This window comes from Ogataea philodendri, assembly GCF_020536065.1.
Source record: "Ogataea philodendri strain CBS6075 chromosome Unknown scaffold16, whole genome shotgun sequence".
NCBI lineage: Eukaryota > Fungi > Ascomycota > Pichiomycetes > Pichiales > Pichiaceae > Ogataea > Ogataea philodendri.
Window position 1 is genome coordinate 24,100 of NW_025763930.1, and position 26,869 is coordinate 50,968.

The following is a 26,869-nucleotide window of genomic DNA, read 5'->3' on the forward strand; positions in this document are numbered from 1 at the left end:
AAAATAAATATCCTTGTACTTTATTTATTGTATATTAACCATGAACAACGAGTTCTGGAATGACCAGCCGGCCGACGACGACATGGCTTTTTTGACGTTTCCAGATCAGCCACAGCCGTCTCGACCCGTCCAACAGCAAACTCCCATGGTCCCGACTCCACAAGGCCCGCCAACACAGGATTCGTTCTTTTTCAATGACGACGGCGGAGGGTCAGGTTCCGCTCCTTCGTTCTCCCCACAGATGTTGGAGAACAACCCGCCGGTCCAATTGGATCAGCCGAAGATGACACAGCCGTCTATTCCTGCACAGAGTCCGTTTGTGGCCTCCGCACCTACACCGACTCCTCCACCACAACAATTCCAACAACCACGCCAGGTTAACCCGCAAAATAACAGTCCAAACGCGCAAAATCCACAACAGCGTCAACTTCAGATCCAGTTCCAGCAGCAACAGAACTTCCTTCGTTTACTAGAGGAGTTCATGGCTCGCAACAACACCCCCCTTGCAGATAAATATCCAGTCATCGGAGGCAAGAAGATGAACCTTTTCCTAATATACGCGGTTATGATGAAGTTTGGAGGATTCAACAACGTTCTCAGAACCAAGAAGATCATCCCTGTGGCTGCAAAATTTGGAGTTCCTCCGGACAACAACCAGTTGTTACGCGAGTTTGTTCAAATGTATCATAGATGTTTACTTCCGTTCGAGATGTTTGCCAACACGCAGGATGGAATGAAAGAGCTGGCCGCTAGAAAACAACAGCTCGAGCAGCAGTTCCAAAAACAGGCCAAGCCACAGGTTCCTTCAGGCCAGTCGTACCAGACTCCTCCAACCTTTAACAATTCTACACCAGCATCGCAACCAACTCCACAGATGATCGAGCCGCAGTCTCGCAAGATTAGCGAGTCGTCATCGCTGCCACAGCCTACTCCTCCGTCTGTGCACGAGGCGCACCAGGCCACCCCGCCCGCTCCTCGTCCAGAGACTTCCACCACACCGGACTTTCTTAGAAACTACGTTCCACACCAAAGACCGATTGGGAAGGTTGGTGGCTACGATCTGAAGGCATTTTCCGCCTTCGGTGAGCAGATTGACAACCTGAAGCCTGTTTTCCTTTTTGTTCCAGAACTTGGAAGAATAGACCTTAACGCATTAACGTTGTCCTTGACTTCTCACATCGACGCCGAAGTTAATGTTGCTTTAAACGTTTTACTTATTGTCACCTCCGATCCAAACTTGGTGATCCCTCTGTCAGAATGTATGGGACTCCTGGATGCTCTCAGCATACTAGGAAGCGATATTGCTAATGCTCTTGTGTCTGGGGACCTAAAGAGCCCATCTGCAACTGGAAAATACGAGGACGCCCAGCCAACATACGATAAGCCAAACAAAATAGACGAAGTGTTTGCCAAGTACAAAAGCAAGTTCGATAAGGGTAAAGATATTCAGGTAGTTGTCGACTCCTTCACCTCTCAGCAAATACACGAGGATGAGGAACCTCTTGTATCTGAGCATCAACAAGATTTGGACACGGAGATGAACAGTGTTTTCAATTCCGAGAGCAAAGATCAGACACCAGCTCCAACACAGAAGTTTGAGCTGCCAACGTATATCGAGTTGTTGGAATCCAGCAAGTTCGAAGCTGAAGACCTTTCGTTCAAACTGCACAGAAAAACGTTCCTCGACCGCAGAGTCATGCTGGTGGAGCAATTGAGCACAATCTCCTTGGTTTTGAGAAATCTGTCGTTTGTTGGAAGCAACCAGGGCGCCTCAAATAACAACCTCATGGCTTCTCATCCACGTTTACTAGATTACATCTATGGACTTATTTATTCCCTTGGAATGTCTTCTGACGGCTTTGTTTTCGCTCGGAAGAGGGTGAATCTCATGAAGGATATTTTGATGATCCTGTCCAACATTGCTCATATTGTTGAGTTGCGCTCTGAAAGAGAAGCGTACTTGATTTTAGCATTGTGTTTATCTTTTGGTGTCCAATTGGAGGAGGAAGAAAAGGCTGCGGGCCTATTCGTGCCTAAATACGATCCTGCTAAGGGCAAGTTTCAATCGCACGCGGTGGATGTGATTGCCAAGATTCTGTGTGGATCTGTGCAAAACCGGAAAAACATGGGACTTGTGCTTTCGGGCAGTTTCTCGTTGAACCCGAACGAGAAACCATCGAAAGACGGAGAGCTGGTGGTGAAAACTGTTGGGTTTTTGATTTCCTCTGTTCCGCTTCACTTGTTGCACGAAGGAATTGAACCGTTTAACGATAAGCTGCCAACGTGTTTGCAACTTCTTCTTAGCTCGGTGCTTGTTTGCGAAACCATAGAGCAATCTTCATTTGACACCAATATTGCCTTGAGACTCCTGATTTCTCCTGAACTTATCGGGTGCAACCTGTTCAAGCTGGCATTCATCTTTGCTGCTATTTTCGCCAAGACCAACTACGAAAACAAGGTGATGTACATCCACATTTCTGGCAAATGTATGGAACTGGTCAACATCCTACTCAAGAGTGCAATCAACTACGCGATTGCTAACAACAACAAGGATGAGTTGAACGCACTAAACTCTGTTTCCAAGCTGTTCCCAGCAGACGAGTCGATCCTGGGAGCTTTGATGACGCCGTCGTTACCTCCAGAGATTTCTGTGCAGGCTGTCGAGTGTGTCAAGCTGATGGTGAAGCTACAAGAAGCAAGCGCAAATTAGCTATTTTTTGGCTATTTGTTGAACAGGAACGATTTCCACCGAGCTTGCGGTTTCTCCTTCCAGGTTTGGCTTTTTGCCAAACAGCATCATCACCACAGTTGCAATTGAGTGTCTGCCTTGCCATAGCGGGAACAGAATGATATACATTGCAGACAGGAGTAGCCAGATCAGGATCACCACAATAAAGGCAGTGAACGACGCCTTGCTGAATCCGTGGTGGCTTCCGTACAAGCTTGTTGGGATGATGACGTAAACTCCAATGAGCAGAAACACGTTGACGAGGAAAGCAGCCCAAATGTTGAACTTGAGTTTTTTCTCCTCGTCTGCTGGCAATTCCACGGCCTCTCGTTCTTCCTCGTCGAGGTCGTCAGCCAAGGTGATTTTCTCCTGGAACAACTTTGGGTCGAACGGAGCAGGGTCTGGTTTGAGCAGACTTATCACCACGATATAGAGCCCGGTAGAGAACAGAGCTGTACAGTTTCCGATGAACGCTGCCTGAGTAACGTTTAAAGTAGCCTTATCAACGACCTTGTCGCCAAAACAGTAGGCTCCGGCCACCCAGCATACCACGCCGGTGAGAGTTCCCAGTGGGGCGCCGATCACGAGTCCGAGACGTGTCATTCTGTTCCAGAACAGAGTCAATGAGACGGAGAAGACAGACGGGTTGATAATGATACCACTGAACCCAAGTAGCCAGCCAACAGTGACGCCAATGTAATTGAACACCACCGAGAGGACCGCCATGAACAGACTGAAGCCCACGACGGCAATATGGGCCGAGCGAACGAGCTGTTTGCCGCTGGCGTTCGGGTTGAAGTACGTCCGGTACACGTCGTAGGTGGTGACGGAGGAGAACGCAATGAGTTCAGCGCTGCTGGCGCTGGTCACCGACATGAAGAGCATCACGAGTCCTGCTGCCGCTCCCGGCTTGCCCATCACGGCGTACAGTCCGTAGATGACGGGCAGGCCGTTGTTGACCTCGTCCTCTGTGAGCAGGTCCGGATACGTGACGGAAACCGGGTTGTTGAGCAGGGCTCTGCAGGCCAAACCGGCACTGGACCCAATTGAAGCAGGGATCACTGCCCAGCAGATGGCCCCCATCATGTATCCTTGGAACACGTCCTTGGTGTTTGCGGCGATGGCCCGTTGGGAGTAGCCCGGGTCGCCAAACACAGAACTGAGTCCGCCAAAGAAGATGGTCCATGTGAGCATGAGCATGGTCTTATCGTAGAAACTGACGTAGCTTTGACCGGTTTCGGACGGGTAAACGGTTTGGATCTCCTCGAGCAGATCGTACATCTTGGACGGAGAGCCGATCAGCGGCGAGGTGCAGTATATCTTGTAGCTTGCAGTGAGCAGGATCACATAGATGATCACGGTGTGGATCCAGTCCGAGATGAAGGTAGCCTTGAGACCTCCTAGGGCCGTGTACACCATAACACCGAGCGGGAGAAGGAAACTTGCAGCCACGACATGCATGCCTGTGGTAGCTGCAAATCCCTGCGATCCACCGAGCAACAGGAGAGACGAAATGAGGATGTTGGTGGCAAACACGTAGCACAGGAACACCCAGTGGCCAACAGGGCCGAATCTGGCCGAGAAACACTCGGACACGGTGTGTGCTGCTGGGGCACGGGCTTTGAGTTGCAAGCATACAAACACGAAAACTGTCACCTGCAAGGCACCGGAAATGCCATAGAGGAAACCTCCAGAGATGCCGTGAGAGTAACTCCAGGCACCGGAGGAGAGCAGAGTAGCGGGCCATGTCCATGCAGAAACGGTGGACGAGGCAATCAGGCCGGAATTGACACTTCTGGAGGCGGTGGTGAACCGTTCAGAGTTTTGGACCTGGCCCAGGTAGCTGGAGAGAACACGTGTGATCAGGCACATGAGCAGGGCGAACGCTGCGCCAATGCCCAGCACAAAGCCATAGCCGTAGCCTTGGTCAAGAATCGGGGTGGTCATGGGCCCCACATCGGTGTAGGGTCTCACTTATATAAAGCTGAGCTTTTTTCCGATAAGCAACTGATAAGAAAAAATAACGTGCAGGGAAAGGTACATGGGTTTAAAATTAGGTGGCCAGACAAAGAACGATCCACTTTTGTAGAATTGCGCTCGAAAAATTACAATGGACGGCGCAAAACCGCCGTTATTGTTGCCGCACAGACTGGTGGAGGTCTGCGGCTCCCCCCTCACTGGTATATAGGGAGCCAGTTCAAGGTTTGAGTTTTTGCTTCAGAATTGTTTTGCTGCGTATATTTCCGATATCCGATATCCGAGATCCGTTCTATATCAGGCTGCATCGTTGAAATTTAACGATTAGCAATTTAGTATCAGCAATGAGTTGGCAAGAAATCAGAGACAAGAAGAAGGCGCAACTGGACGCTGCGATTCCGTCCGAATGGAAGGACCCGGAGATCAAGGCCAAAATGGAAAAGGCCGGCGTGGTGAGCTCGCACGAGTACCTGGACTCTGTGCTGCCTGTAGAGGAGGTCAAGATCACCGCATTGAGCGTCGGGGAGCTGGCTGCCGCGATCAAGGCCAAGCAACTCACCTCGTACGAAGTCACCAAGGCGTTCTGCCACCGCGCGGCTCTGGCACACCAGATCCTCAACTGTTGCGTCGAAATCTTTTTCGACGACGCTCTGAAACGGGCCAAGGAGGTTGACGAGTACTACGAGAAAAACGGCTCCACCATTGGACCCTTGCACGGCGTGCCATTGACCTTGAAGGACCAGTTCGACCTGGTGGGCAAGGACTCATCCATCGGGTACTGCGCGCTGTTTGGAAGGCCTGCAACCAAGAACTCTGTGCTGGTCGACTACCTGCTGGAGCAAGGTGCAGTCTTCTACGTTAAGACAACGGTGCCGGTTGCCATGATGTCTGCGGAGACGGAATCGAACATCATGGGCTACACCCTGAACGGTGTCAACAACAAGATGTCCTGTGGTGGTAGCAGCGGTGGAGAAGGTGCTCTAATTGCTTCGGGTGGTGCAGTGCTTGGCTTTGGAACGGACATCGGTGGCAGTATCCGTATTCCATCTTCTTTCCAAGGTCTTTACGCCTTGAAACCGTCCACTGGACGAGTCTCGTACATGGACGTGAGCAACTCGTACGCCTACCAGGAGCTGGTTCCCTCTGTTATTGGTCCAATGGGTAAGAGTCTAAAAGATGTGAACCTAATTTTCGAATTGATTGTCAAGGGAGAGCTGTGGAACATCGATCCTAAAGTGCTGTCGATTCCATGGAAGTCGCCTGACGAGTTTGCTGGCAAAGAGTTCAAGTTCGGCTTCTGGAAAGACGACGGCAATGCCACTCCGCAAAGGGCCATTCTGCGCTGTCTCGACGAGGTCCAACACAAGATCAAAGCCTCTGGAGCTATCGCTAAGGATGTTGATTTCGACCTGCAACCAAAACTTCTCGACACCATTGGCAAAGTGTTTGGTTCCGACGCCTACCATGAAATTGGTAGCATGACCAAGAAAACTGGCGAGCCAGACCTTGACCATGTCAAGTGGCTCGTGCTCAAGGAGGGTATCGACGAGCCATTGAACGTGAACGAATGGTGGGAGGTCAGCAAGGAAGTTTACGAGAGAAAGCAGCAGTTCTACGCAGACTGGAAGAAGTGGGGCATTGACGTTCTGGTGTGTCCTATCTGGCCGTCTGCTGCGTTCAAGCCACACAGCCCGCACCGTGTCAACTACACATGTCCGTTCAACATCACTGACTGCGCGAGCGTGGTGATTCCTGTTGGAAAAGTCGACTCCAAAGTCGACGGCGACCCGGACTGGAACGGAATGCCAGTTTGTGTGCAGGTGGTTGCAAGACGGTCCGAGGAGGAAAAGGCTCTATATGCTGCCGGAATTATTGACAAACTGGTCAACGGCGTGTGATTGCGTGCTATTGAGCCAATCAAGCGTAGTTTGCCATATGTTTTCAATATCTGGCGACGAGTACTCCGTGCTATCGCCAATTGGACCTTCCATGAGTTTATCAAAATTTGTAGAAATTGCCTGTCTTTTCTCGAGAATATCGTAGAGCGACTCGATAGCGTCCTTGGCTATGAGCTGGATACTGCCAGCTTTTGGTCCTGAGGAGTCGCTCACAAATAAGCATGTGTCCTGCAACACCTGCCATATTTTCTTGGCCAGTTCTTCCTCGATGTTGGCCTTGTTGGTCATGATGTAGAAGAGCAGGATCGTGCTAGTTGCTTCGAGGTGTGTGCACAGGAAGATTGCGGGTTGTCTGAGTCGCACTCGGTGGTTGACTCCGATGATGAAGTCGGCCAGTTGAATGGTATAGTGGACACACGTCTCAGAGAGCTTTCGGAGCCGGTTGCAAAGCTTGACGTTGAATTGGTGGTTCGCCATAGCGAGGTAGGCGTTGAAGATCAAAAACGGCTTGTAGATCATCATCTTCAGATACAGGTAGTATGTGCGGATCCAGAACCATTCGCGCACGGTGTTGCTGTCCATCTGGAGATGAGCATCCAGATCAGAGCTTGTGAGCACTTTTTGCGGCGTGCTGTAATAGTCGTTGTCGATCTCCATCGACAGTCTATCCACAGCCTCCAATGCCCCATACAGACCCTTGTGTTTGGCGTAGTAGAGCTCTGTCTGGATGGTGCTGCACTTGGTACCGAACCGGCGGCGGATTTGCATGTGGTTGCTGTTAATTGCAAACCGGTTCTTTTCGCCATAACCGGGGGCAGAAAACACGGACTCCTCTGGCGGGTCAGGAACGTTCTCGTCGCGGCAGCAGCTCGGACGCCCAATATAGCATCCCCAGAACTTTTCCCAATGCCAGACGCAGATCCACACGCGCGACTGGCGCGCAGACTCGTGGCTGGCCGTCTGATGCAACCCAATCGCAGTGGCCACTCGCACCGCGTACCCAATGTACAGGTACGACTGGGAGGTGTCTCCAAGATTAGCTGCGCTCAGGCTCATCAGAAACAGGACCTGCACGGCGTCGAAAGACACCTCGGTGAAGATATGGGGCACGGTGCTCTGTGCCAGGATGAAAAACCCTCGGGCCAGCGAGAGCGTTTTCTCGCCGTCAGCGCTCTTCTCGAAATACGCCGAAGCGGCCCCGATTGACAGGACCAGATACAAAATGGCCTTGGAGTGCGGCGAGTCGGTGGCTGTTTTCCACTCCTGCACGGATAAATCAAATAAGTCCTCGGCTATAAACACGGGATATGCAACGTGCCAGGTCTCCAGATAGAAAGTAAGCAACAGGTTGACTGTTTGGAACGAGATGGTCTCAAGACTGAAATCAAAGTCCTCGGCGGTTTCCTTCAGAACGAGAAGATTGATACCAAAGCGTGCGAGTCGCTCGTTTTTGTCTGTCTGGTCGTGGCTGCCGGCAACCTGCCGTAAATAGTGGTTCAACTGGCTCATTAGGGAGAAGTTACTGGCCGGACCAAAGTACTCCACGCCGGAGTCGGACCTCTGTTTGCGCACAAGCAGTAAGGGAGGGATGGACATTCGTTCTTCTCGGGGCCTCCGTTTGGGCTCTCTGTACCGTTCACGCACCACGCAGTCCAGCTGGTACTTGGCGCACTCTGCACAAACAGGCCCGCCAGAGCATTTGATTTTGCGCCGGCGACAGTTCTCGCACGCTTTGGAGATACGCTCCGGAAACCGGTTCTTCATTCTTATCAGTAATCGATAACATTTTTTTCCACTACTCTATATATTTCGCTCGAAAAAACGCACAACCTTGCCGGCGGCCTCTTGGCCAATGAGCGGTGCGAGCTGCTCACGGGTCATCTGGCTGAGCTCGCGCAAACTGCGCACCTTGTTGATGATCAGGTGCACGTTCACAGAGCTGATTCCAGGGATGTTCTGGATCAGATCGATGGCCATGTCGTTGAAATAAGTGTCCTTGTCGAACATCGGGTTGAGTCCGGCGCTGATGGCACGATCCACGTCCGGCTCCTCCTGTGTGAGCTTCAGCTCCCGGAACACGCGCGCGGTCTCAAACGGAGACGATGTCCAAATAATCTTTAAGCTGGGAAAAGCTATCAGCAGCATCATTAATTTGAGTTGCAAGTCCTGCTGCAACCCGGTGTTCACAGAGCCGGAAATTCCAGACCCGCGGCCGTCCTTGTAGCCCGAGAATGGCTCCAAAGAGAACGACTTGCCCTCCTCGAACTCAATCAGCAGCGTCGGCAGCTCGTAGTACCGGAACATCTGCTCGCACTGCTGGTAGAGCCGGCCGCTTTTCAGGGACCCGATCAGGTCGGGAATCGACTTCCTCTCAATACAGATCTTGGGCGACAGAATGTAGTCCCCCACGGTCAGCATGCACGGAATCACCTCCATGGCGGCCAGGTAGCACAAAAACGGCAGCTGCGACCGGAACTCTCGAACATCAACCACCACTTTATTTTTGGTATCCAGCGGGTTCCCGCCGGCAATACGCGTGTTCGCACTGATCGTGGGCAGGAACCGCGCGCTTTCGTCCTCGTCGGTGATAAAAGTTTTGGGCAATGCCGACTTCTCGCGGATTAGTTTTGTGAATGCGTCTTTCTCCTTCTTAATACTGTTCAAGTACCCTTGTTCCTCGATCGAGTCGCCATAGTACATGAAATAGCACTTAGCCGGCCGCGTGTGTCTGAGCGACTGAAACAGCTCAACTTTGCGGATAAATCCCAGGTCCGGCTCGTACAGAATGATGTACGACGGCATGATCTCCTCGAGCAAGAAGTTGCTGCTCTTGGCATCAAACTTCTCTATGATCACCTGCTCTGACCGGTCGACGTACTCGTAAATCAGACCTTTCTGTGTGTGGTTGGTGGTGGACTCGCTCAAGATTTCAAAATCGTCCATGTCGTCGCTCTCCTGTTTCACCTCGTCGTCGCTGGCCTCGCTCAGCTGCGTTTCCAAAAGATCCACCATTGCGTCCTGGGCCTCCTCGTTCAAGCTCTCCCCTTCTGTTCGGCTGAGCATCTTGTTGTACGAGGTGATCACCGCTCCTCCACGCGCCCTACGCCGTTTAGTTGGCGGGGCCTTGCGACGGATAAACGTGCGCGAGACTCCCGACTCCTCGGTCTCAGGAGCGGTCTCCGAGGTCTGTTGCTGAAACGCCTTGTTGAGCTCTTTCTGGATCTTCAAGTTGCGACTGCCAGCACCTTTCTTCCACGCGAGATGGTCCTTGAACCGACGAACCATCATTCGCCTGCCGCTGAACCCGACTTGGCCGCCTTCTCTGTACTCTTTGTAGGTGAGCAAGAAATTGCTCAGTTGATTGCAACAATGACCCGTCGAGCACATAATTAACACCGGTCCATCCTCGGAATGGTTTCCGTGCTCTTTCTGGTCGTTAATATCGTCTAGAATCATCGCAAGTTGCTCCCATTTCGGCAGCTCCTCCAATAAATATGTGGCCATCTCGTTGTCGTCCTCGCGCACCTTATCAAACACCCGTGCTTTGGCACAGGAGATCACCGTCATGGCCTCGTCAAGCAGTAGCCACGGAGCCATCCGCTTATCGTTATTAGTCACAGACGGCTTGTTAGCCTCGACGATGCTCGATAGTTCCTGGTAGAACTGCACTGCATCCCAGGTGAACAGTCTGCCCAGCAGGTCACGTAGCGTGGTGAAATCAAACAGAACCTGTTTCGTGGTGTACGAGACACGGTGCCAGTACGGGTCCAGGGCTGCGCGGATGTTTTTCACAAACTCGTCGTCCAGACAGTTCTCGATGGCCCAGTAATCCGACGAGATCTCTGGGTTGTGCCGTCTGAGCTCGTTGATACAAGCCTCCATGCACGCCATCAAGCCTGTCTGGATCTTGACCATGTAGCTGGTCATGCGGACATTGACCTCGGTCACTTTATTCTCCACCTTGCGCGACTTGAGCGAGCTGGTGATCTCCACATGGAATCGCGGCCATAACATCACCTTCTGCAGCCGCAGATACTTCATTCGCGTGTACAGCGGCTGGAACCCGGCCCCCATGCGCTCGGGTTCGTCAGAGAACGCTTTCAGAAACCCCCACTTGTTTTTGCGACGGTACAGATTAGCAACAAACCGTTCGGTGGAATACTCCTTGACCCGTTCTGCGTGCAGAAATACGACCCCTGTCACGATGTCTGGATCCAAAACGTCGCCGAGAAAGTCTGTCACGAGGATTCGGGTCGAAATGGACAATATCCCGCCCTTCTCGTAAAGTCTACGCCGTTTGTCCAAAGTGGTGGGGTCTCTGCTCACCGAGACAAAAGTCACGGTTTCGTCCTGGCCATCGAGCCATGCCAGTTCGCGCAACTCCTCGCCGATCTTGTAGCTCTCAAAGTCGCTCGCGTTCACCAGCAAAATCAGGCTTTTCTTGTCCTCCATCACAGACAAGCTCAGCACGTGAAGCAGGTTTGCCACCACGGTCTCGAGCCCGAGGCCCTTGCCCAAAACCACGAGCCCATCATCTTGGACAAGCTCCTTGACGATTTGGCGCTGGAAATTCAGACTCAAGGATAAATTGACTGTTCTGTCTTGACGATTGCCCATAGAGAATATGGGCCGTGTGTCTGGCTGACGGGGCTGCTCGGGTCCATCCTTCGCAACCACGGGGATAACCAGCTCCTCGTCGTCCTCGGCATCCTTACGCAGCAGTTCGGTCAGCTCGTTCTCGACCCGCTCCTCCTCAGAGTCCGGCTCAAACAGCGGATCAGACATGGCAGATAATATATGTGGAAAAATGCACGCCGATCGACGCCACAATTTATTAAGGAACCGACGCTCGCTGGTTTTTTCTCAATTTTTCAATCTTACTCTCCATTTAGTCATGTCCATCAAGATTACTGATAAAGTGGCCGAGCTCGGTCCTCAGGACCCGTTTTTCTCGTTCGAGTTCTTCCCGCCCAAGACGGAGAACGGGCTGCGTAACCTGTACGCGCGGTTGTCGAGAATGTCTTTGCTGGGCCCGCTGTTTGTCACTGTCACATGGGGAGCCGGAGGTTCCACTGCCCACAAGACCTTGGACCTGGCGGCTACTTGCCAGGCGGAACTGGGACTCACCACGTGTCTGCATTTGACGTGCACCAACACGTCCAAGGAGGTGATTGACGACGCTCTGACTAAGGCCAAGAAAGCAGGCATCAGAAACATTCTGGCATTGCGCGGAGACCCGCCTCGCGAGGGCGTCGATCCCGAGCACCACGGCCATTTCCAGTACGCCGTGGACCTTGTGTCGTACATCAAGGCCGAGTACGACGACTACTTCTGCATAGGTGTGGCGGGGTATCCCGAGGGACACGTCGAGGGAGCAGACAACAGCGACCAGGACATGAACAGCGATCTGCCGTATCTGGCGGCTAAGCTGAACGCGGGCGCCGACTTCCTCATCACGCAATTGTTTTACGACACCGACAAGTTTGTGCATTTTGAGCAAACGGTGAGGTCACATGACCAGATCAAAAATAAAGATATCTTGATCATTCCAGGGCTGATGCCGATCAACGGGTACAACATTTTCCAAAGAGCTTCCAAGCTGAGTCATGCGTCGATCCCAGATTCTGTTCTGGGCCGGTTCTCGGAGGATATCCAGAACGACGACGACAAAGTCAAGGCGATCGGCGTGGACATTTTGTCGGAGATGGTTTCCAGAATCCACGACAAAACCGGCGGCAGAATCAGAGGGTTCCATTTCTACACGTTGAACCTCGAGAAGTCGATTGCGCAGATCATCAACAAGAACAAGCTGCTTTCGGAGGTGCTTCGTAAGAAGGAGGAGGAGGAGTTGAAGGAGAACAGCTCCAGTTCCGACGACGACATTGATGAGACCACCACGACAGCTAAACGCGCGGCGTACGCCAACCGGTTCCGTCACGTGAACAACCAGGTGATTGTGGACACGCCGATGGTGCGGTCCGAGAAGAGAAACTCGATGTCGCAGGTGAAGACGATGATCTCGATCTCGTCTGGCCAGGGAACGCTGGGCAAGGACGCCACGTGGGACGACTTCCCGAACGGACGGTTTGGTGACTCGCGGTCTCCTGCGTACGGAGAGATCGACGGGTATGGTCCGTCGCTGAAGATCACGTCTGCCAAGGCGTACGAGCTATGGGGGTACCCCAAGACGCTGAAGGACATCTCCAAGGTGTTCATCAACTACCTGAGCGGGAAAGTGGACGCGTTGCCGTGGTCAGAGCTGGGATTGAACCCGGAAACCGCCCTGATCCAGGAGGAGCTGATTCGGCTGAACGAGATCCTGTGTTTCACGGTTTCGTCGCAGCCAGCAACCAATTGCAGCAAATCCAGCGACAAGATCTTTGGTTGGGGTCCTAAGAACGGATATGTCTACCAAAAAGCGTTTGTGGAGATGTTTGTTTCCAAAAAACACTGGGAACAGCTTCTGCCGCGGTTGCAGGCGAACGATTACGTCAGTTACTATGCCATCGATAGTAAGGGCAACTTCTCCTCGAATCTGTCGAACCAAAAGAGTAATTGTGTTACGTGGGGAGTGTTCCCCAACAGAGAGATCGTGCAGACCACGATTATTGAAGAGGAGTCTTTCCGGGCCTGGAGCGAGGAGGCGTTCAGCATCTGGCGAGAGTGGCAGCTACTGTATCCACGCGGGACGCCGTCGCACAGCCTGATCGGCAGCATTCTGGACGATTACGTGAACGTGAGCGTGATCCACCACGAGTACCCGAACGAGCAAGCTCTGTGGGAACTGCTGCTGGAATGATGAGGCGGGATGATTATGCGATGTAGTCTATTTGATGTTTGAATTTTTCCAGCTCGCGTTGGTATAATTTGTAGTTCATGTGGGGTAATTCTCCTCCCAAGAACCTGCAGGTGTTGGCGCCAAGGTGCAAAGTTGCATTCAGCATGACGGTTGTGCCTTTGTAAACCAGCAACTTGGAACCTAATTTTATGGGGTAGAGATCGGCGGTGGCTCTCAGGAACGGCAACGGCTCAATTTCATACGCGTAGCACAAGTTCCCGTGCGCGTCCTGCAGCGTCAAACGGTACATGCTAGAATACACCGGCGGGGGGAGATGTTCATGCGCGTCGCCGTTGACGTCTGCCGAGCGAATAACTTTCTGTCTGGTGGGCTTGGATCTGTTTTGGCGGTCATAAAATCCCTCGTTCGCGTCGATAAGCTCCACCAGGCGTTCAATGTAAGCGATATTGGATTTGGTCGTGTCCCTCACCTCCACGATCTGGAACACGGTATCCGCCTCCAGGGCGGACGAGTACGGCGGGAGGGATTCAGCCGCGGGTTTAAAAGGTCCCAGCACGGCTCGCAATGACTCGGGACGCACTTTGGTCAGATCTTGTGATTTCAAAGCCTCCATGGCAATAGAAAGGGCCTTATCACACAAATATTTTTTTTCTCTCGTTATTTATTAAAAGATCAGACGATTTGACGCAGAGTGGAGAGACATTCGGAAAAAGTAAATTATGACCCACGCCGCACCTGCAACTTTTTCTGCATAGAAACAATTCCTCACCTTCCTAATTCGGGTCATCGACTGACTTCGAGTCATGAGTGCGGCTTCTCTCATACCAGATCGGTGGGGAAACATTTATAATGTTAATCTTGCACCCTGATTGCAATAACGTTTAGGGTTCAAGAATGAAGAATCTATCAAACATCACGCTCAACAACAAGTACCAGTTCCAGAACAGAGTCGGTTCTGGCTCGTACGGTGTCGTTTACTCCGCACGCCATCTCTACACGGGCAAGACCTATGCCATCAAGATTATCCTCAAGAACCAGACCGGTCACGGCAACAAGCAAGCGTTGGCCGAGATGGAGGCCGACCTTCTGGACACCGCGCTTTTGAACCACAACAATCTCGTCGCACATCTGCTCAACCTCGACCTAATTGAACGCAACGGAGCAAGCTCCAAAATCCTCAAGGAGATTAGTCTACAACTCAAGGTGCACAAACACCCCAATATCCTCTCGCTTTACAAAGTCTACGACCTCAAGTCCGCAATCATGGTGGTGATGGACTACTACCCGGACGGGGACTTGTTTAATACAATCGTGGAGCAGCAGCGCTACAAGAACGACCCGTTCCTCATCAAGAAGGTGTTTCTCCAACTGATCGATGCAATCACCTACTGTCACTCGAAAAACGTCTACCATTGCGATATCAAGCCGGAAAACATCCTTGTCACTGAAAATGGAACCAAAATGATCCTTGCCGACTTTGGCCTCGCGTTGCAGGACCAGCAGATGGAGTCCAACATCTGCTGCGGGTCCAGCTACTACATGTCGCCCGAACGGATCCAGAACTTCTGTCAGGGCTTCAACCAGACAGAGTCGCACTGCATGCACCTCGAACGGATCCTCAAGCCAGACGACGGCCAGGTGCACCAGAACGTCAAACTGCCAACTAGCGCAGGAGACGTGTGGTCGCTGGCCATCATCCTAATTAATCTCATCTCGATCCGGAACCCGTGGCTCAAGGCGTCGCTGCAGGACCCAACTTTCAAGGCGTTTATCAAGGACCCTGCAGTGTTGCTACGCATATTGCCGATATCTCACGAGGTGTACCATATTCTCTGCAAATACCTCACCGTCAACCCGTGGGAGCGCGGGAACCTGTTCGATCTGCGCCAGGAGGTGCTCGACTGTCGGAAACTCGCCGAACACGGCCCGCTGTCCGTGGACTCGCGCATCAGCCCGGCAGACTACCATCTGTACGCGTGTCAGGTGCCTGTTGATCACGTGCACCTCGACAAGGTGCGCAGCAGAGAGCACTCGGGAATGGAGAATCTGGAGCCGCAAAGAGAGTATATTCTGGAGGCGTCGTTTCCCGGGCCGCACGAGCACGAGCGATCCTCGAAGCTTGGTATGCTAGACCGTCTGTTGCACAAGAACAACGAGCTGCAGCTCGACACCGCCCTGATTGGCAACAAGGGTCAACCTGGCGAGGAGGAGATCCGCATCATGATCCACGAGATGGGCTCGAACTTCTCCGTTCGCACGGAGGCCAGTGTATCTGGGATGATGGCCTCCAGCGAATGTTCGCTTATGAGTTACGATTACTAGTGTTATAGATTGGGGTCTTGTCGATTACCTAAGCACTCAATAAAATGTACCAGAAATATCGGAATTATAATAATAATTTTCCAGTAGCTTCGTTGATGGATATTGGAGTGAGGTTTGGCGAGTCTCGGCCACAGAAGGTTCGTCGGTTTTTGGCGAGCACGGGGCCCAAGACCAGGCTGGTTGCGTTCATTGTGTTTGTGTTTTTTGCGCTTCGCTATTTCGCAGGCAGCAAGCCGGTCGTTGTTTCTGAGTCGGAGCCCAACGATGTGCAGGACCTGATCGACGAGAACGAGATCCGGCGCGAGAAGATCCAGTATCTGAACTTTGCACAGCCGTTCTTGAATCCGGCCACGCTGTCGCTGGTGAACTACGAAAACGGCGGCAACATGGTGATGAAGAAAGACGCAGAGTATGTGCGATTGGTGCCGGAGCAGCCCAACTCTGTTGGGTATGTGTTTTCGCGGCTGCCGATCTCGCTGAAGGAGGCAGGTGCGTTTGAGGCCGTTGTGGACTTCCGGATCCACGGCGAGCAGAACCGGATGTCGCTGATTGGCGACGGTATGGCGTTTTGGCTCACCTCGGAGCCATTGAGCCAGGGTAATCTGTTTGGCATGCAGAGCAACTACCACGGGCTGACGGTGATTCTGGATACGTTCAAGAACACGCAGAACCGGCTGCGCAAGTCCAACGGCGCCACGAGCTTCCCGCGTGTGTCTATCCAGACGAACAACGGCGTGCACGACAAGTACAACAAGGACGACGACGGAACGAGCACCGAGATCGGCAGCTGTTCGCTGCACCGCGTGTACAACACGCGCACAGACACCCCGTCGCGGATGCGGCTGATGTACGTGCGGTCGTCGAACCTGTTCCAGGTGGACTTTGACGTTCTGGGCGATGGTAGCTGGAAAACGTGTTTCACCACCAAGGAGCTGTCGTCGAGTCTGATTCCGCAGACGCCGTATTTTGGCGTCAGTGCCGAGACCGGCGAACTCTCGCACAACGTGGATCTGTACGGGATCGAGGTGAGCGCCCTGAAGGATACACAGGGCAACTCTGTGCGGTCGGTGGACGCTTTGATGGACAAGCTCGACGACAAGATCGACGCCGAGAACAAACAGTCCGAGGCCAAGCGTCGTCACCGTCGCCTGGAACGCAAACCCAAGCCCGTGAGAAGAAAGTCCTCGCGTCGGCTCAAGCAGTCCGAAAACAGAGCAAAGAGACGGAACATGGAGCTGCACAACGACGAACGCGGGGCCATTGGCTCGTTCTTCTCCCTGGTGTGGGCCGTGATCAAGTACACGGTGTACACGGCGATGGCGCTCGTGCTGGCGTACATCGGGCTGCTGGCGTACCGCGTGTATCGCGAAAAACGCAGAAAGCCCCAGCGCGGGCTATTGTAGCATAGAAAATATATCTGCCAATATTTTGTTAGCGAAAATATTTAATGATTTATTCGGTGTATATAACGTCACGGTCGGGCTCTTTGCTTTATCAAAAGGACTTCAAGACAGTGAATTCGCCGATCACGCGCCAGAAGTCCAACGATTATCTCGTGATAGCCAGTTCGTTGCACGGGGTGCACGCAATCGCCTCCAAGATCACTCCTCCCGATGCGGTTCACAACCACGAGCGCTCGAAATTGCTCGCCAACTCCAACCGCACCGGCCTGCGCGAAATCGCCACCGCCCAGTTCAAAATCTTCATCAACCAGACCGTCACCGGCGTGAAAATCATCCTGTTTGTCTCCCGCGACGTGGACGAAACACGGTTCGCCCTCATGTACGACAAGATCTACCAGTACTACTGCGACTACGTGCTGAAAAACCCCTTCTACGAGCTCGAAATGCCCATCCGTTGCCACCTGTTCGACGAGCAACTCAATTCCGTCGTCGCCGCCAGCAACGTGTGACCAATAACCATGCACCGGTTTTCCCTCCGAGTACGGCTGTGCAGCCCTTGACCCAGGAAAAAACTCTTGTTCAAATATTTCTCACTTCCTTATATGCGTGATATCATTGTGTTTTCCGGGTCCTCGAACCCAGACCTGGCCGAGCGTGTGTGTCGCAACCTCGGCCTTCCTCCGGGAAAGGTCGAGCTCAGAAAGTTTGCCAACGGCGAAACGTCTGTCCAGTACGGCGACTCCGTTAGAGACAAGGACGTCTTTATCATCCAGACAGGAGCAGGCCACGTGAACGATTTGTTTATGGAACTGCTCATCATGATTTCCGCCTGCAAAATGGCTTCTGCCAAACGTATCACCGTCATCTGTCCGCTGTTCTTCTACTCCAGACAGGTCGACTCCAAGGGCAGCAAACGGGGTGCTCCTAATGGAGCCCAGCATAAGGGCACCCAGATCGCAGATAGCGTTCCGTCCTCGCCCAAACTGGTCTCCAGGTTCTCCCATGACCCGACGCCAAAAGAGATTCTCAACCAGAAAGCGCGCGGATCCTCTGCAGCCCCTGCACTCCAAACCCTGCGCACAAACGACGCTGCCATAGCCACCACAGGGTACCGTTCATGGATCGCACAGAGTGGCACTCTGGTCGCCAACCTCATCACGTCTGCTGGAGCAAACCATATCATTACCATGGACCTTCACGACGCCCAATTCCAGGGCTTTTTCGACATCCCAGTCGATAACCTGCTCTCCAAACCCCTGTTTCAACATTACATCACAAACTACGTTCCGGACTATAAAAACTGCGTGATTGTCTCTCCCGACGCTGGTGGTGCAAAGAGAGCAGCAGCCATAGCCGACGTGCTATCCATGCCGTTCGCCTTGATCCACAAAGAACGTCGCCAAATGGCAGACCAGACCCCTTCCCAGGACCTCATGGCCCACTCCAACCCGTCCAGTTCGAGCGTCAACAGCGTCAGCTTTGCAACTCCCGGTCTCTCCATGCAACGGTCGCCGTCTACCGCTTCGATGTCGCAGTCGGCAGTCGAACAGTACGTTGCAACCACCATGCTGGTTGGCGAAGTGCAAGATAAAGTCTGTGTTCTTATTGACGATCTAGTTGATACATCCAGTACAATCACCCGTGCAGCCAGCCTGCTAAAAGACCAGGGTGCCAAGTATGTCTATGCGTTGATCACCCACGGGATTTTCAGTGGTGATGCAACCAGCAAGCTGAAAAACTCAGCAATCGATAAGATCATCACCACAAACTCTGTCGATCAGACCACTCATTATACACAAATCGGCGCAGACACCATGGTGATACTGGACGTCTCGCGCATCTTTTCGGAGGCAATCCGGAGAATCAACAACGGTGAGTCGGTGTCGATGTTATACGACCATGGCTGGTGAGCTTACACAGCCTTGTTCACTGGGGCCTTGGCTGGAGGTTCGGCCTGTTTCTTCAGCTCCGCGTCGGCTCTCTGAAGGTCTTCCTCAGTCACTAGGTAATGCGAGTGTTTACCCTTGATGTTGTCGTGGCACCAGTCAACCTCTGCCAGAAATGGACTCTGCACTGCTTCAGGAAGACCAATGCGGTCTCTCGGATCCACCGCGAGCATCTGACCAATCAAATGGCTCGACTTTGATGGAAGCATCTTGAGCAGCTTGGTAGAACCTGGGGTTGGTTTCGGGTTCTCTTCGGTAGCAGGTTCACCCACAAACGCCTTGAAGGAGTTGTCGGTTGTTTTGGGGATTTTCCATGGGAACCGTCTGAGCACCATGCAGCAGAATATGATTGCCAGAGACCAAACGTCTGCTGGACGCGGGTCGTACGAGCTCAATGACAAGCATTCTGGTGCCAGGTACGGATCGGAGCCAACAATTCCCCTGACTTTGATTATCGACCGTGGATCGTCCAACGCAGGATCTCTAAACCTTGCTGCGGATCCAAAGTCGATCAGTTTCAAGATCCCCTGCTCGTTCACCACGCAGTTGTCCAGTTTCAGGTCGCGATGAGCAATTCCTTGCCCGTGTAGATAAAGAACACCTTGGACCATTTGTCTGAAATAGCAATAGATCTCGTCTTTAGACATCACTCCTCCCATGACAATGGTGAAGAAGTCGTATTTGCAGTATTCCATCACCATCACATACAGATTTTGCTCGTTGAGCAGATCGTACACCCTGATCACGTTTTCCTGGCGCAGATCTGCCGACAGCTGATACTCCGTGTACACCTTTTTCCGGTAGTCGTAATCTGTTTCTCTGCTGTTTTGGGGACGGAACTTCTTGATAGCAAAAACCATTCCATCTGAAGGCCGTCTGACAATCAAAACAGAGCCGCCTGCACCTTCTCCTAGAACGTTCTTTTCCACGGCAATATCAGGAATCTCGCCATATGCAGCCACCAATTTCCTCACGGTAGGCCCGTCGTTGGACGAAGGTGTTTGCTCGTGCCCCTCCTGCGCGTTCTGGTGGAGTTCGAGTTTCTGCCGAGCAAGACCGGGATGGTGTCCGCCAATTTTTAGCTTGCTTAATTTGTTGTGGATGACATGGTGGAGATGTTCCTGTTGTTCCTTCACCTTGTGCTGCTTGAACGGAGGCTTCAAGAACCGCCGTAACTTCAGATGACGTAACGAGGACGAGTCAGAGCTCGCTGCCGTGGACGCAGCGCTGCTATTGCTGGCCTTAGGAGTCAGCGTGGGAGTATCCGTGGTGAAAGTGGACGGAGGTCTGCTGGAACTGCTCAAAACACTCCTGTTCGACCGGATTGACCGGTCTGATCCCTTGCGGAACAGCTTGGACAACACATTGCTACTTGCCCCCGTGGCGGTACTGCTTGAGTGGGAGTGCAAACTAGAAGACGATCCGTTGCGTTCCATCGCCAGGCTCGTCATGCTGGACGGCACCTGCAGATGATCGTCTGACTTGGGCATCACTCCGGGTGTATTCCGCTCACAAAATGACTGGTGAGAACAAACTGTTTCAAACAAGCCAAGAAATGTTTAGCTCACGTTAAATAATTTCTACATGGGAGTCGGTGAAACTAAGCACCTGGGCACCGATCGACGCGTCGATATAAAAATATTGGTATTTGGTTCAACCCCAGTCCCAAAACCGCTTGGAGTCTCTGCGCGGTTTGAGGCCATTGCTCTTACTTAGGAAAGGTTCGCCCTCATCCAGATGGTCCTCGTCGATGTGCATCGTGTCGCTGACCACGGTCTCGCCAATCACAGTCTTACTCACTCCGCGAACGCTAATCACGTTCTCCACAATGCCCGAGCTGCTCTTCAGGGACATCCCCTCGCTCAAAGGCTCACTCTCGGGCTCCCTTGAAATGTCCATGGCGCCCGACTTCACTGGCGTGGTCTGGTCGTTCACCTCAGAAAGATCCACCGAAGACCGCTGTTGTCTCTCGTTAGGCAGCGTGAACCGCTTCTGCACCGTCGTAGTCTTTGTCTGAGTCACAGACAGCTTGCGCGTCGGTGTCTTGGACTGTTTCTCTGCAGCGTCACCCTCAGACCCCGCCGCACCGTAGTTGGGTGTGCCGTTCTCGGTCTTGATGTTCGTCCCGAGCTGGGGCTGCTTCTTGATGGTCACATGCACGTTGCTGGTCTGCAGCGGGTTCACGGCAAGGTTTGACGGTTTCATGCCGTTGGCAATAGTGGAGTTGATTGGCGCGTTATGCTGTGGCTCGGGCGTGTTCCTGTTGTCGAGACTGTCTCTCTTGTGGTAGTACGCCGGGGTCGGCGAGGCCGTCTGTCCGCCCGTTTGGGAGGTCGACCGCGACGAGTACAGACTGTGAAGATACGTGGACACGTTCTTCTTGGCCAGCGGGCCAGGATTGCTCCGCATAATGTTCTTGTCCACGTCAACGTAGACGTCACTCTCGTCAATAATCTCCTCGCCAATGAGCTCCTCAATAACGTCCTCCAACGTGAGCACTCCAACGGCTCCAGTGTCCATACCTGGAGTATTACTGACAATCACCATGTGAGACTTTCCCTCTTGGAAGTAGTTCAGAATGTTCAGACACGAGGTTTCCAACGAAGTCTCTGGCAGAGTTGCAAGCGGGAACGAGGAAACAGGCAGCCCGTCTTCTGGGTCGTAGCTGATCAGAATACGAACCAGCAGCATTCCAACGAAGTTTGTTGGCTCGCCCGGAAGATGGATCGGGATTCTGGAGAATCCGGCGTTGAAGATCTCCTCGACAACCTCCTCGTCCAAAATCCGATCGGACGGAAGCGTGTACACCTTATCGATAGGAGTCATGATCGTGCAGACCTTTTTCTCCTTCAAGTCGAGAACGGCACTGATGATGGTGACCTCGTCCTGGTTGAGTCTCTCGACTCCCATGGTTTTGTGGAGAGTGACAAGGGTCTTGAGCCCGCTTTTACGGTATGCGGTACCGTGATCTTGACCCAAAATGTAATCCAGCAAAAGCGCAATCGGGTATGCAACAGGGTACATCAAGTACATCAATGCAAGCACGAAGGGGGAGAAATACGCGCCCAGTTGTAGTCCGTAACGAACACAAACCGACTGGGGGATGATTTCTCCGAAAATGACAATCGCAGCGGTGGAAGATAAAACAGCCGCAAATCCTCCACCTAAAAATCTGTCCAACATAACAGGTAACGTTTCGTTAGTTATCACGTTGGACAATAGTAAAGTGACCAGAACCCAGTGTTTACCTCTGCCGATCAGACTCAGCACCTCTCGAGACCATTTGCGCTCGTTAGGGGTGCCACTATCGGCCATCACTTTGAGGTACAGCTCGTCCTGGCCCATCAGACCCAATGTTAGCCCGGCAAAAACGCCACCCAATAACACCAACGAGATGGACGCGATCATATAAATGTAGAACTCGCCCTCGGATAGTGGTTCGTGTGTTTTTCCAGCCGTGTGGAGAACGCCCCTGGCAATCAAACCCTTTGCCGGGATCGGCAAGGCATTTGAGAAGCTGGGCAGGAGCGACACCAGAGCGAACAAGCTCTTATACAGCGGGTGGGGTGACTGGAGATTGCCGGGATACGATCGCGGGAGACGTTTGGTCATACAGTAATTGCAGAGTAGTGTTTGAACGTAAAAAGTATAGTCGTTTTAAGGGAAAAACATGTTTGGGCACCTAATTTAATATTTAAAAAGCTGCGCCACGTGCAGAACCTGGGTCCGGTGGCGCATTAAACAAGAACGGTTGCAACTGGTCAAGTATACAAGAGCCATGTTAGAGTCTAGAAACCTCAATGTTACGCCTTCTTCTCGTTCTTCCAAGCCACCTCAAGAGGCTGGAATCCCTTGAGCGAGCGCGAGACCACAGGACTGTTGTCGGCGATTTCCCTGAACCATTTGTATAAAACAGCGTGTTTCTGGGTCCATTTTTTGTCCCAAACGGACTGGAATCCCCATCTGACAGACTGGACAGCCCAGATGTCGGCCAAAGTAGGTTGGTCGTCGGTTGCCAGATACTTGGTCTTCTTAAGCTGGTCTTCCAGCAGGTTGGCAAAAGTTTCCAAGGTTTTTTCTGCCTCTGCAACTTGTTCCTTGTTGTATGGTAAGGTTCCATTCAATGGATAGATAAAGTTGACCAATTCACTAATCCATTCGCTGTTGACAAACGAGACCCATTTCCAGACCTGACCCTGTTCGTAAATGTTCTTTCCGTAGAAGTTGTGGCCGTTGGGAGCCAGTGAAATCAGGTAAATCAAAATGGCAACAGCTTCATGTAAAATGTAGTTGTCTGGGCCAATGAAAGTAGGAACCCGTTTCAACGGGAAGTTCTTAATAAAAACTGGATCCTTGTTATCAGAAATTTTGATATCCAAGTTGAGGTACTCGGCCAAATCCTTGAATAGAGAAGAGCGTGGAGAAGCAAGATTCAAAAACAGTGTTCCTTGAGACATTTTCGATACCTTTACAGATCGTCAAAACATCCCTTTATATACCGTTTGGCTTGAGGCTACTATATCCATGGTCCGGGATTTTGTTACCCAAACGGGTGGGGATTTCCTTCAAATAGCCTAACAGCTTGATATTTATTTCCAGCTACACGCGAACACTTTTGACAATATCACATGAAAAAATACCATCCTGGTCCTCATTGTTGTTTACACTCTGCCGGCTGTGCTTTTGCGGCGCCAGCGTCTTCGTCTGCGTCGGAGTCGTCGGAGTCGGAGCCGTCCGCGTCGTCAGACTCCTCTTCTTCAGAGTCCTCCTCGTCGTCGTCAAACTCCTCCTCTTCTCCCTCGTCGTATTCGTACTCCAGAGCGTATCCGGTGAACCAGTCGATCGCTCTTGGAATCAGCTTGTCTTTGAACAGCTCGCCGATCTCGTAGTCCAATTGCAATTTCTCCTCCAAAGCACCTTCTTCCTCCTCCTCTTCCTCGGAGTCCTCCTCTTCGTCCTTTTCTTCTTCCTCCTCCTCAGGCTTAGTTGGCTGTGGCGGAGTAAAGAAATTGAAGAATGAATCCACAGCTGTCAATTTCTCAATGGTACGCACCTGCTTCGTGTGCTTATTTCTTTGCTTTCTCTTCTCCACACTAATTGTCAGGTTGTGGTCATTGTCCTTCCATTTAATGTCACATCCCTCTGCATGGTCATACACAAAGTCTCTTGAGTATCCTAGCTCCTTCTGGTAATAATATGTTTTCACAAGCTGCTTGTTGGTAAAGTACTCGTTTTCTTCAAACTCAAACACCAGTCTGAACCCAAGAGCATCAAAATACTCGAGTCTGATGTCAATAAGGTGGTTCAAAGCTTCGGAATCTCTATCGGTTATTAGCTCAGCAATAGGCCCCAGATTCTCCATGGCAGTCAGCCAGAAACTTGGAATGCCCTTCACATCCTTGAGAGTTTCGTCAATCTCGCTCTTGGCCTCATCTTGCTCCTCCTCCTCCTCGTCCTCCTCTTCGCCCATCAAGGCCTGGCCTTCCTCGATCTCCTCGGTGGTTGGTTCCAACGACCCCAGCACGATCCTCTTTCTCTTCTGGAAGATCGGGAGGTGCTTCTCGTGGTACTTCTTCTCCAAGTTGAGCAACTCCATCTGAAACTCTGCCTCAAGCTTGAATTGCGTTTGTTGCAGAGCCTTCAGCCCGTATAATCTATTCTTGATCTTAGGAGGAAGGGCCTTCACGTACCCCGAGTCTGTGCCCACAAGCGTATTCAGCTTGCCCTCGATCATAGACAGGATCGCTGGATTGGCCAGCAACTTCTTGTGCAACTCATCGTCTTCCTTGATGGTGGACGGAATCGTAGGCAACGGAGCGTTCTTCAGGTACGAGCCGCTCACGGAAGCAGGGGTGTTCTGGGGAGTAGGCGCCTGGGCAATGTTTCCCTTCTTAATTGGCTCAGACATGGCAATATTACTAAAACTCTGGCAATGCTTGCTGTTGAGGGCAAAACTTAAATTCTGACTAGTTTCACTCTGTTAAACGCTCGGGTTTCCAAATAAACGCCCAATATGTGCAATCGCGCGCGTCGTTACTTGTTTAATGTAGCCGTTCTGTGTATTTGTCACGCCAGTACGCTATACACTCCACTTGACAATTTTTTGCGTTGACAAATCGCGCCTTTCACAAAAAATTGACAAACTTCAAGGCTGTGTACGCGCCTGCCTTTTGGTAGCACGTTGACTACAGAGCACGCTACAGGGATTGAACACAGGAACTTGTTATATTCTGATTTCGTAACTTTTTGCCTTCGACGCGTAGTTCACGCTCTTGACGGTTGCGTAGTTCATGCTAGGCTCCTTCACCTTGAAGAACCTCACCTTGTGGCTTGCCACGGAATACGATGCCAGGTTGAAACTCACCGAGATCGGCGGCTTGGCAGCAGTCCACTTCGTCGACACTTCCTCAACCTCGAACGCCAGCTTGCCCTTTTGATGGCCCATCATTTTCTTGATCTGCCAGTACACCATGTTCTCTTCCTCCACGAGACGGAACTTGCCAATATCGACCAAAGGCTTCACTCTGGACGTGCCTGGCGGCACAGGGATCTTGATGGTCACGTTCGACGCAGCCACGCTGGCCGGGTACGTCGATTCCAGATCCACGCTGTAAGACAATTTCGAGCCTCCAAACGGCTCGATGTCGGCATATATATTAAACGGAGCGGTCTCGACGTCTGTTCTGTAGCTCATAAGCTCGAACTCGCCGTCGGGCGGAATGAACTTGATCAGGTTGTGTTCATCGTAGTCTTTGAGGTTGACACTTTGGTGGAACGTGCAATCGGTGGCCTTGAACCCATCAAACGGGTCGTCTGAAACGTTCTGCGACATGGCAAACGAGCACGTCGGCGTGCCCGACAAACGACAGTCCATTGTCACGCGGCCGTCCACGAACGAACGCAGCACAAACCCGTTCGCGTTCGTCAGCAGGTTGAAATCCTCTAGAACGTTTATCTGGACGGTGTTTTTCTTATATTTCGGAGCGGTGGCCCGCCACGGATGCGGCGAGTCTTCGAGGTCGAGCGGACTGTTGAACAACTGTGGCAGCTTGCCGGTGGACTTGCGCCGGATCGTGTTGGCTCTCGCGAGCAATCCGCCAGCAGAGTTGCTTCTCGATCGACTAAGATCGGCCGGCTGTGACGATAGCAATGGCCTCAGTGTCGACAGCTCCATGTTGGAAACGTGGCCGGACTCGATGGTTTCGTCGAGCACCTCGTACAGAACGGCAAAGTTGGCCTTCACATCCGACTCCGTCACGGTATCGATGCCAATGAGTTTTTTGGTAACGTCCAGAAACCGGTACAGGTACTCAAACACAAGCGAGGCGTCCACGTTCGACCGCGTCACAGCGACTACCCACAGCGAGCCGTGGCGGATGTGGATGAACGAGGTGGACCCAAGAGTCAGCACCGGAGACTTGATGTCGGATAGCTTGGAAATCACCTGGATCCGGAACACCTCGCACACGTTGCGGCGCACGCCGTCCCGGAACAAGCGAGAAAGCAACACCTCTCCCTTGCCGTTGTACACAAACAAAGCGTTGATCATTGGGATACATCCGTGCACCAAAATTTCAGGTGATAAAACTAAGGGAATAAAATAAATACGGAAACAGAATGCCAGTGACATGCCCTGTTTTAATTTCCCCTATAGCGCGGCACACCTCGCACCGCTGCATTTTGGGAAAAGTTGAAGAAAAGGTTTTGAAAATTCTAGAGCAGTAGCTACAATCTGTCCATGGCGAGGGGTAACCAGAGGGACCTGGCTAGAGCCAAAAACTTGAAGAAACAGCAGG

General features: G+C 52.1%; 27 protein-coding genes across 27 annotated transcripts; 15 read left to right on the plus strand and 12 right to left on the minus strand.

The window, feature by feature from the left end:
* Positions 1-40: 40 nt before the first annotated feature.
* OGAPHI_003198 (uncharacterized protein) lies at positions 41-2,710 on the plus strand (the record flags this gene model as incomplete). The annotated part of the gene is made up of 1 exon (XM_046204152.1): positions 41-2,710. The coding sequence occupies one exon, from the start codon at positions 41-43 to the stop codon at positions 2,708-2,710; it is 2,670 nt and encodes an 889-aa protein (XP_046061705.1).
* OGAPHI_003199 (uncharacterized protein) lies at positions 2,711-4,675 on the minus strand (the record flags this gene model as incomplete). The annotated part of the gene is made up of 1 exon (XM_046204153.1): positions 2,711-4,675. The coding sequence occupies one exon, from the start codon at positions 4,673-4,675 to the stop codon at positions 2,711-2,713; it is 1,965 nt and encodes a 654-aa protein (XP_046061706.1).
* On the plus strand, positions 3,666-3,866 carry OGAPHI_003200 (uncharacterized protein; the record flags this gene model as incomplete). The annotated part of the gene is made up of 1 exon (XM_046204154.1): positions 3,666-3,866. One exon carries the CDS (start codon positions 3,666-3,668, stop codon positions 3,864-3,866), a length of 201 nt encoding a protein of 66 aa, XP_046061707.1.
* On the plus strand, positions 4,080-4,936 carry OGAPHI_003201 (uncharacterized protein; the record flags this gene model as incomplete). The annotated part of the gene is made up of 2 exons (XM_046204155.1): positions 4,080-4,112; positions 4,232-4,936. The coding sequence occupies 2 exons, from the start codon at positions 4,080-4,082 to the stop codon at positions 4,934-4,936; spliced, it is 738 nt and encodes a 245-aa protein (XP_046061708.1).
* A 113-nt stretch (positions 4,937-5,049) lies between these two features.
* Positions 5,050-6,603, plus strand: OGAPHI_003202 (uncharacterized protein; the record flags this gene model as incomplete). Its single annotated transcript, XM_046204156.1, has 1 exon — positions 5,050-6,603. One exon carries the CDS (start codon positions 5,050-5,052, stop codon positions 6,601-6,603), a length of 1,554 nt encoding a protein of 517 aa, XP_046061709.1.
* OGAPHI_003203 (uncharacterized protein) lies at positions 5,829-6,140 on the minus strand (the record flags this gene model as incomplete). The annotated part of the gene is made up of 1 exon (XM_046204157.1): positions 5,829-6,140. One exon carries the CDS (start codon positions 6,138-6,140, stop codon positions 5,829-5,831), a length of 312 nt encoding a protein of 103 aa, XP_046061710.1.
* Positions 6,559-11,388, minus strand: OGAPHI_003204 (uncharacterized protein; the record flags this gene model as incomplete). Its single annotated transcript, XM_046204158.1, has 2 exons — positions 6,559-8,163; positions 8,434-11,388. 2 exons carry the CDS (start codon positions 11,386-11,388, stop codon positions 6,559-6,561), a joined length of 4,560 nt encoding a protein of 1,519 aa, XP_046061711.1.
* On the plus strand, positions 6,641-7,809 carry OGAPHI_003205 (uncharacterized protein; the record flags this gene model as incomplete). Its single annotated transcript, XM_046204159.1, has 2 exons — positions 6,641-6,712; positions 6,862-7,809. The coding sequence occupies 2 exons, from the start codon at positions 6,641-6,643 to the stop codon at positions 7,807-7,809; spliced, it is 1,020 nt and encodes a 339-aa protein (XP_046061712.1).
* Positions 11,389-11,497: 109 nt separating the features above from the next.
* Positions 11,498-13,402, plus strand: OGAPHI_003206 (uncharacterized protein; the record flags this gene model as incomplete). The annotated part of the gene is made up of 1 exon (XM_046204160.1): positions 11,498-13,402. The coding sequence occupies one exon, from the start codon at positions 11,498-11,500 to the stop codon at positions 13,400-13,402; it is 1,905 nt and encodes a 634-aa protein (XP_046061713.1).
* Positions 12,113-12,358, minus strand: OGAPHI_003207 (uncharacterized protein; the record flags this gene model as incomplete). Its single annotated transcript, XM_046204161.1, has 1 exon — positions 12,113-12,358. One exon carries the CDS (start codon positions 12,356-12,358, stop codon positions 12,113-12,115), a length of 246 nt encoding a protein of 81 aa, XP_046061714.1.
* Positions 13,403-13,415: 13 nt separating the features above from the next.
* Positions 13,416-14,015, minus strand: OGAPHI_003208 (uncharacterized protein; the record flags this gene model as incomplete). Its single annotated transcript, XM_046204163.1, has 1 exon — positions 13,416-14,015. The coding sequence occupies one exon, from the start codon at positions 14,013-14,015 to the stop codon at positions 13,416-13,418; it is 600 nt and encodes a 199-aa protein (XP_046061715.1).
* A 281-nt stretch (positions 14,016-14,296) lies between these two features.
* OGAPHI_003209 (uncharacterized protein) lies at positions 14,297-15,724 on the plus strand (the record flags this gene model as incomplete). Its single annotated transcript, XM_046204164.1, has 1 exon — positions 14,297-15,724. One exon carries the CDS (start codon positions 14,297-14,299, stop codon positions 15,722-15,724), a length of 1,428 nt encoding a protein of 475 aa, XP_046061716.1.
* A 44-nt stretch (positions 15,725-15,768) lies between these two features.
* On the plus strand, positions 15,769-17,127 carry OGAPHI_003210 (uncharacterized protein; the record flags this gene model as incomplete). The annotated part of the gene is made up of 1 exon (XM_046204165.1): positions 15,769-17,127. The coding sequence occupies one exon, from the start codon at positions 15,769-15,771 to the stop codon at positions 17,125-17,127; it is 1,359 nt and encodes a 452-aa protein (XP_046061717.1).
* Positions 17,128-17,171: 44 nt separating this feature from the next.
* On the plus strand, positions 17,172-17,636 carry OGAPHI_003211 (uncharacterized protein; the record flags this gene model as incomplete). The annotated part of the gene is made up of 1 exon (XM_046204166.1): positions 17,172-17,636. The coding sequence occupies one exon, from the start codon at positions 17,172-17,174 to the stop codon at positions 17,634-17,636; it is 465 nt and encodes a 154-aa protein (XP_046061718.1).
* OGAPHI_003212 (uncharacterized protein) lies at positions 17,196-18,068 on the minus strand (the record flags this gene model as incomplete). The annotated part of the gene is made up of 2 exons (XM_046204167.1): positions 17,196-17,672; positions 17,796-18,068. The coding sequence occupies 2 exons, from the start codon at positions 18,066-18,068 to the stop codon at positions 17,196-17,198; spliced, it is 750 nt and encodes a 249-aa protein (XP_046061719.1).
* On the plus strand, positions 17,730-19,037 carry OGAPHI_003213 (uncharacterized protein; the record flags this gene model as incomplete). Its single annotated transcript, XM_046204168.1, has 1 exon — positions 17,730-19,037. The coding sequence occupies one exon, from the start codon at positions 17,730-17,732 to the stop codon at positions 19,035-19,037; it is 1,308 nt and encodes a 435-aa protein (XP_046061720.1).
* OGAPHI_003214 (uncharacterized protein) lies at positions 18,243-18,694 on the minus strand (the record flags this gene model as incomplete). Its single annotated transcript, XM_046204169.1, has 2 exons — positions 18,243-18,418; positions 18,523-18,694. The coding sequence occupies 2 exons, from the start codon at positions 18,692-18,694 to the stop codon at positions 18,243-18,245; spliced, it is 348 nt and encodes a 115-aa protein (XP_046061721.1).
* A 2-nt stretch (positions 19,038-19,039) lies between the features above and the next one.
* OGAPHI_003215 (uncharacterized protein) lies at positions 19,040-20,563 on the minus strand (the record flags this gene model as incomplete). The annotated part of the gene is made up of 1 exon (XM_046204170.1): positions 19,040-20,563. The coding sequence occupies one exon, from the start codon at positions 20,561-20,563 to the stop codon at positions 19,040-19,042; it is 1,524 nt and encodes a 507-aa protein (XP_046061722.1).
* On the plus strand, positions 19,407-19,643 carry OGAPHI_003216 (uncharacterized protein; the record flags this gene model as incomplete). The annotated part of the gene is made up of 1 exon (XM_046204171.1): positions 19,407-19,643. The coding sequence occupies one exon, from the start codon at positions 19,407-19,409 to the stop codon at positions 19,641-19,643; it is 237 nt and encodes a 78-aa protein (XP_046061723.1).
* Positions 20,564-20,726: 163 nt separating the features above from the next.
* On the minus strand, positions 20,727-22,481 carry OGAPHI_003217 (uncharacterized protein; the record flags this gene model as incomplete). The annotated part of the gene is made up of 1 exon (XM_046204172.1): positions 20,727-22,481. The coding sequence occupies one exon, from the start codon at positions 22,479-22,481 to the stop codon at positions 20,727-20,729; it is 1,755 nt and encodes a 584-aa protein (XP_046061724.1).
* OGAPHI_003218 (uncharacterized protein) lies at positions 21,538-22,041 on the plus strand (the record flags this gene model as incomplete). Its single annotated transcript, XM_046204174.1, has 2 exons — positions 21,538-21,600; positions 21,739-22,041. 2 exons carry the CDS (start codon positions 21,538-21,540, stop codon positions 22,039-22,041), a joined length of 366 nt encoding a protein of 121 aa, XP_046061725.1.
* A 395-nt stretch (positions 22,482-22,876) lies between the features above and the next one.
* Positions 22,877-23,530, minus strand: OGAPHI_003219 (uncharacterized protein; the record flags this gene model as incomplete). Its single annotated transcript, XM_046204175.1, has 1 exon — positions 22,877-23,530. The coding sequence occupies one exon, from the start codon at positions 23,528-23,530 to the stop codon at positions 22,877-22,879; it is 654 nt and encodes a 217-aa protein (XP_046061726.1).
* A 171-nt stretch (positions 23,531-23,701) lies between these two features.
* On the plus strand, positions 23,702-23,962 carry OGAPHI_003220 (uncharacterized protein; the record flags this gene model as incomplete). The annotated part of the gene is made up of 1 exon (XM_046204176.1): positions 23,702-23,962. One exon carries the CDS (start codon positions 23,702-23,704, stop codon positions 23,960-23,962), a length of 261 nt encoding a protein of 86 aa, XP_046061727.1.
* Positions 23,725-24,981, minus strand: OGAPHI_003221 (uncharacterized protein; the record flags this gene model as incomplete). Its single annotated transcript, XM_046204177.1, has 1 exon — positions 23,725-24,981. One exon carries the CDS (start codon positions 24,979-24,981, stop codon positions 23,725-23,727), a length of 1,257 nt encoding a protein of 418 aa, XP_046061728.1.
* On the plus strand, positions 24,362-24,673 carry OGAPHI_003222 (uncharacterized protein; the record flags this gene model as incomplete). The annotated part of the gene is made up of 1 exon (XM_046204178.1): positions 24,362-24,673. One exon carries the CDS (start codon positions 24,362-24,364, stop codon positions 24,671-24,673), a length of 312 nt encoding a protein of 103 aa, XP_046061729.1.
* A 315-nt stretch (positions 24,982-25,296) lies between the features above and the next one.
* Positions 25,297-26,703, minus strand: OGAPHI_003223 (uncharacterized protein; the record flags this gene model as incomplete). Its single annotated transcript, XM_046204179.1, has 1 exon — positions 25,297-26,703. One exon carries the CDS (start codon positions 26,701-26,703, stop codon positions 25,297-25,299), a length of 1,407 nt encoding a protein of 468 aa, XP_046061730.1.
* Positions 25,904-26,677, plus strand: OGAPHI_003224 (uncharacterized protein; the record flags this gene model as incomplete). The annotated part of the gene is made up of 1 exon (XM_046204180.1): positions 25,904-26,677. The coding sequence occupies one exon, from the start codon at positions 25,904-25,906 to the stop codon at positions 26,675-26,677; it is 774 nt and encodes a 257-aa protein (XP_046061731.1).
* Positions 26,704-26,869: the final 166 nt, after the last annotated feature.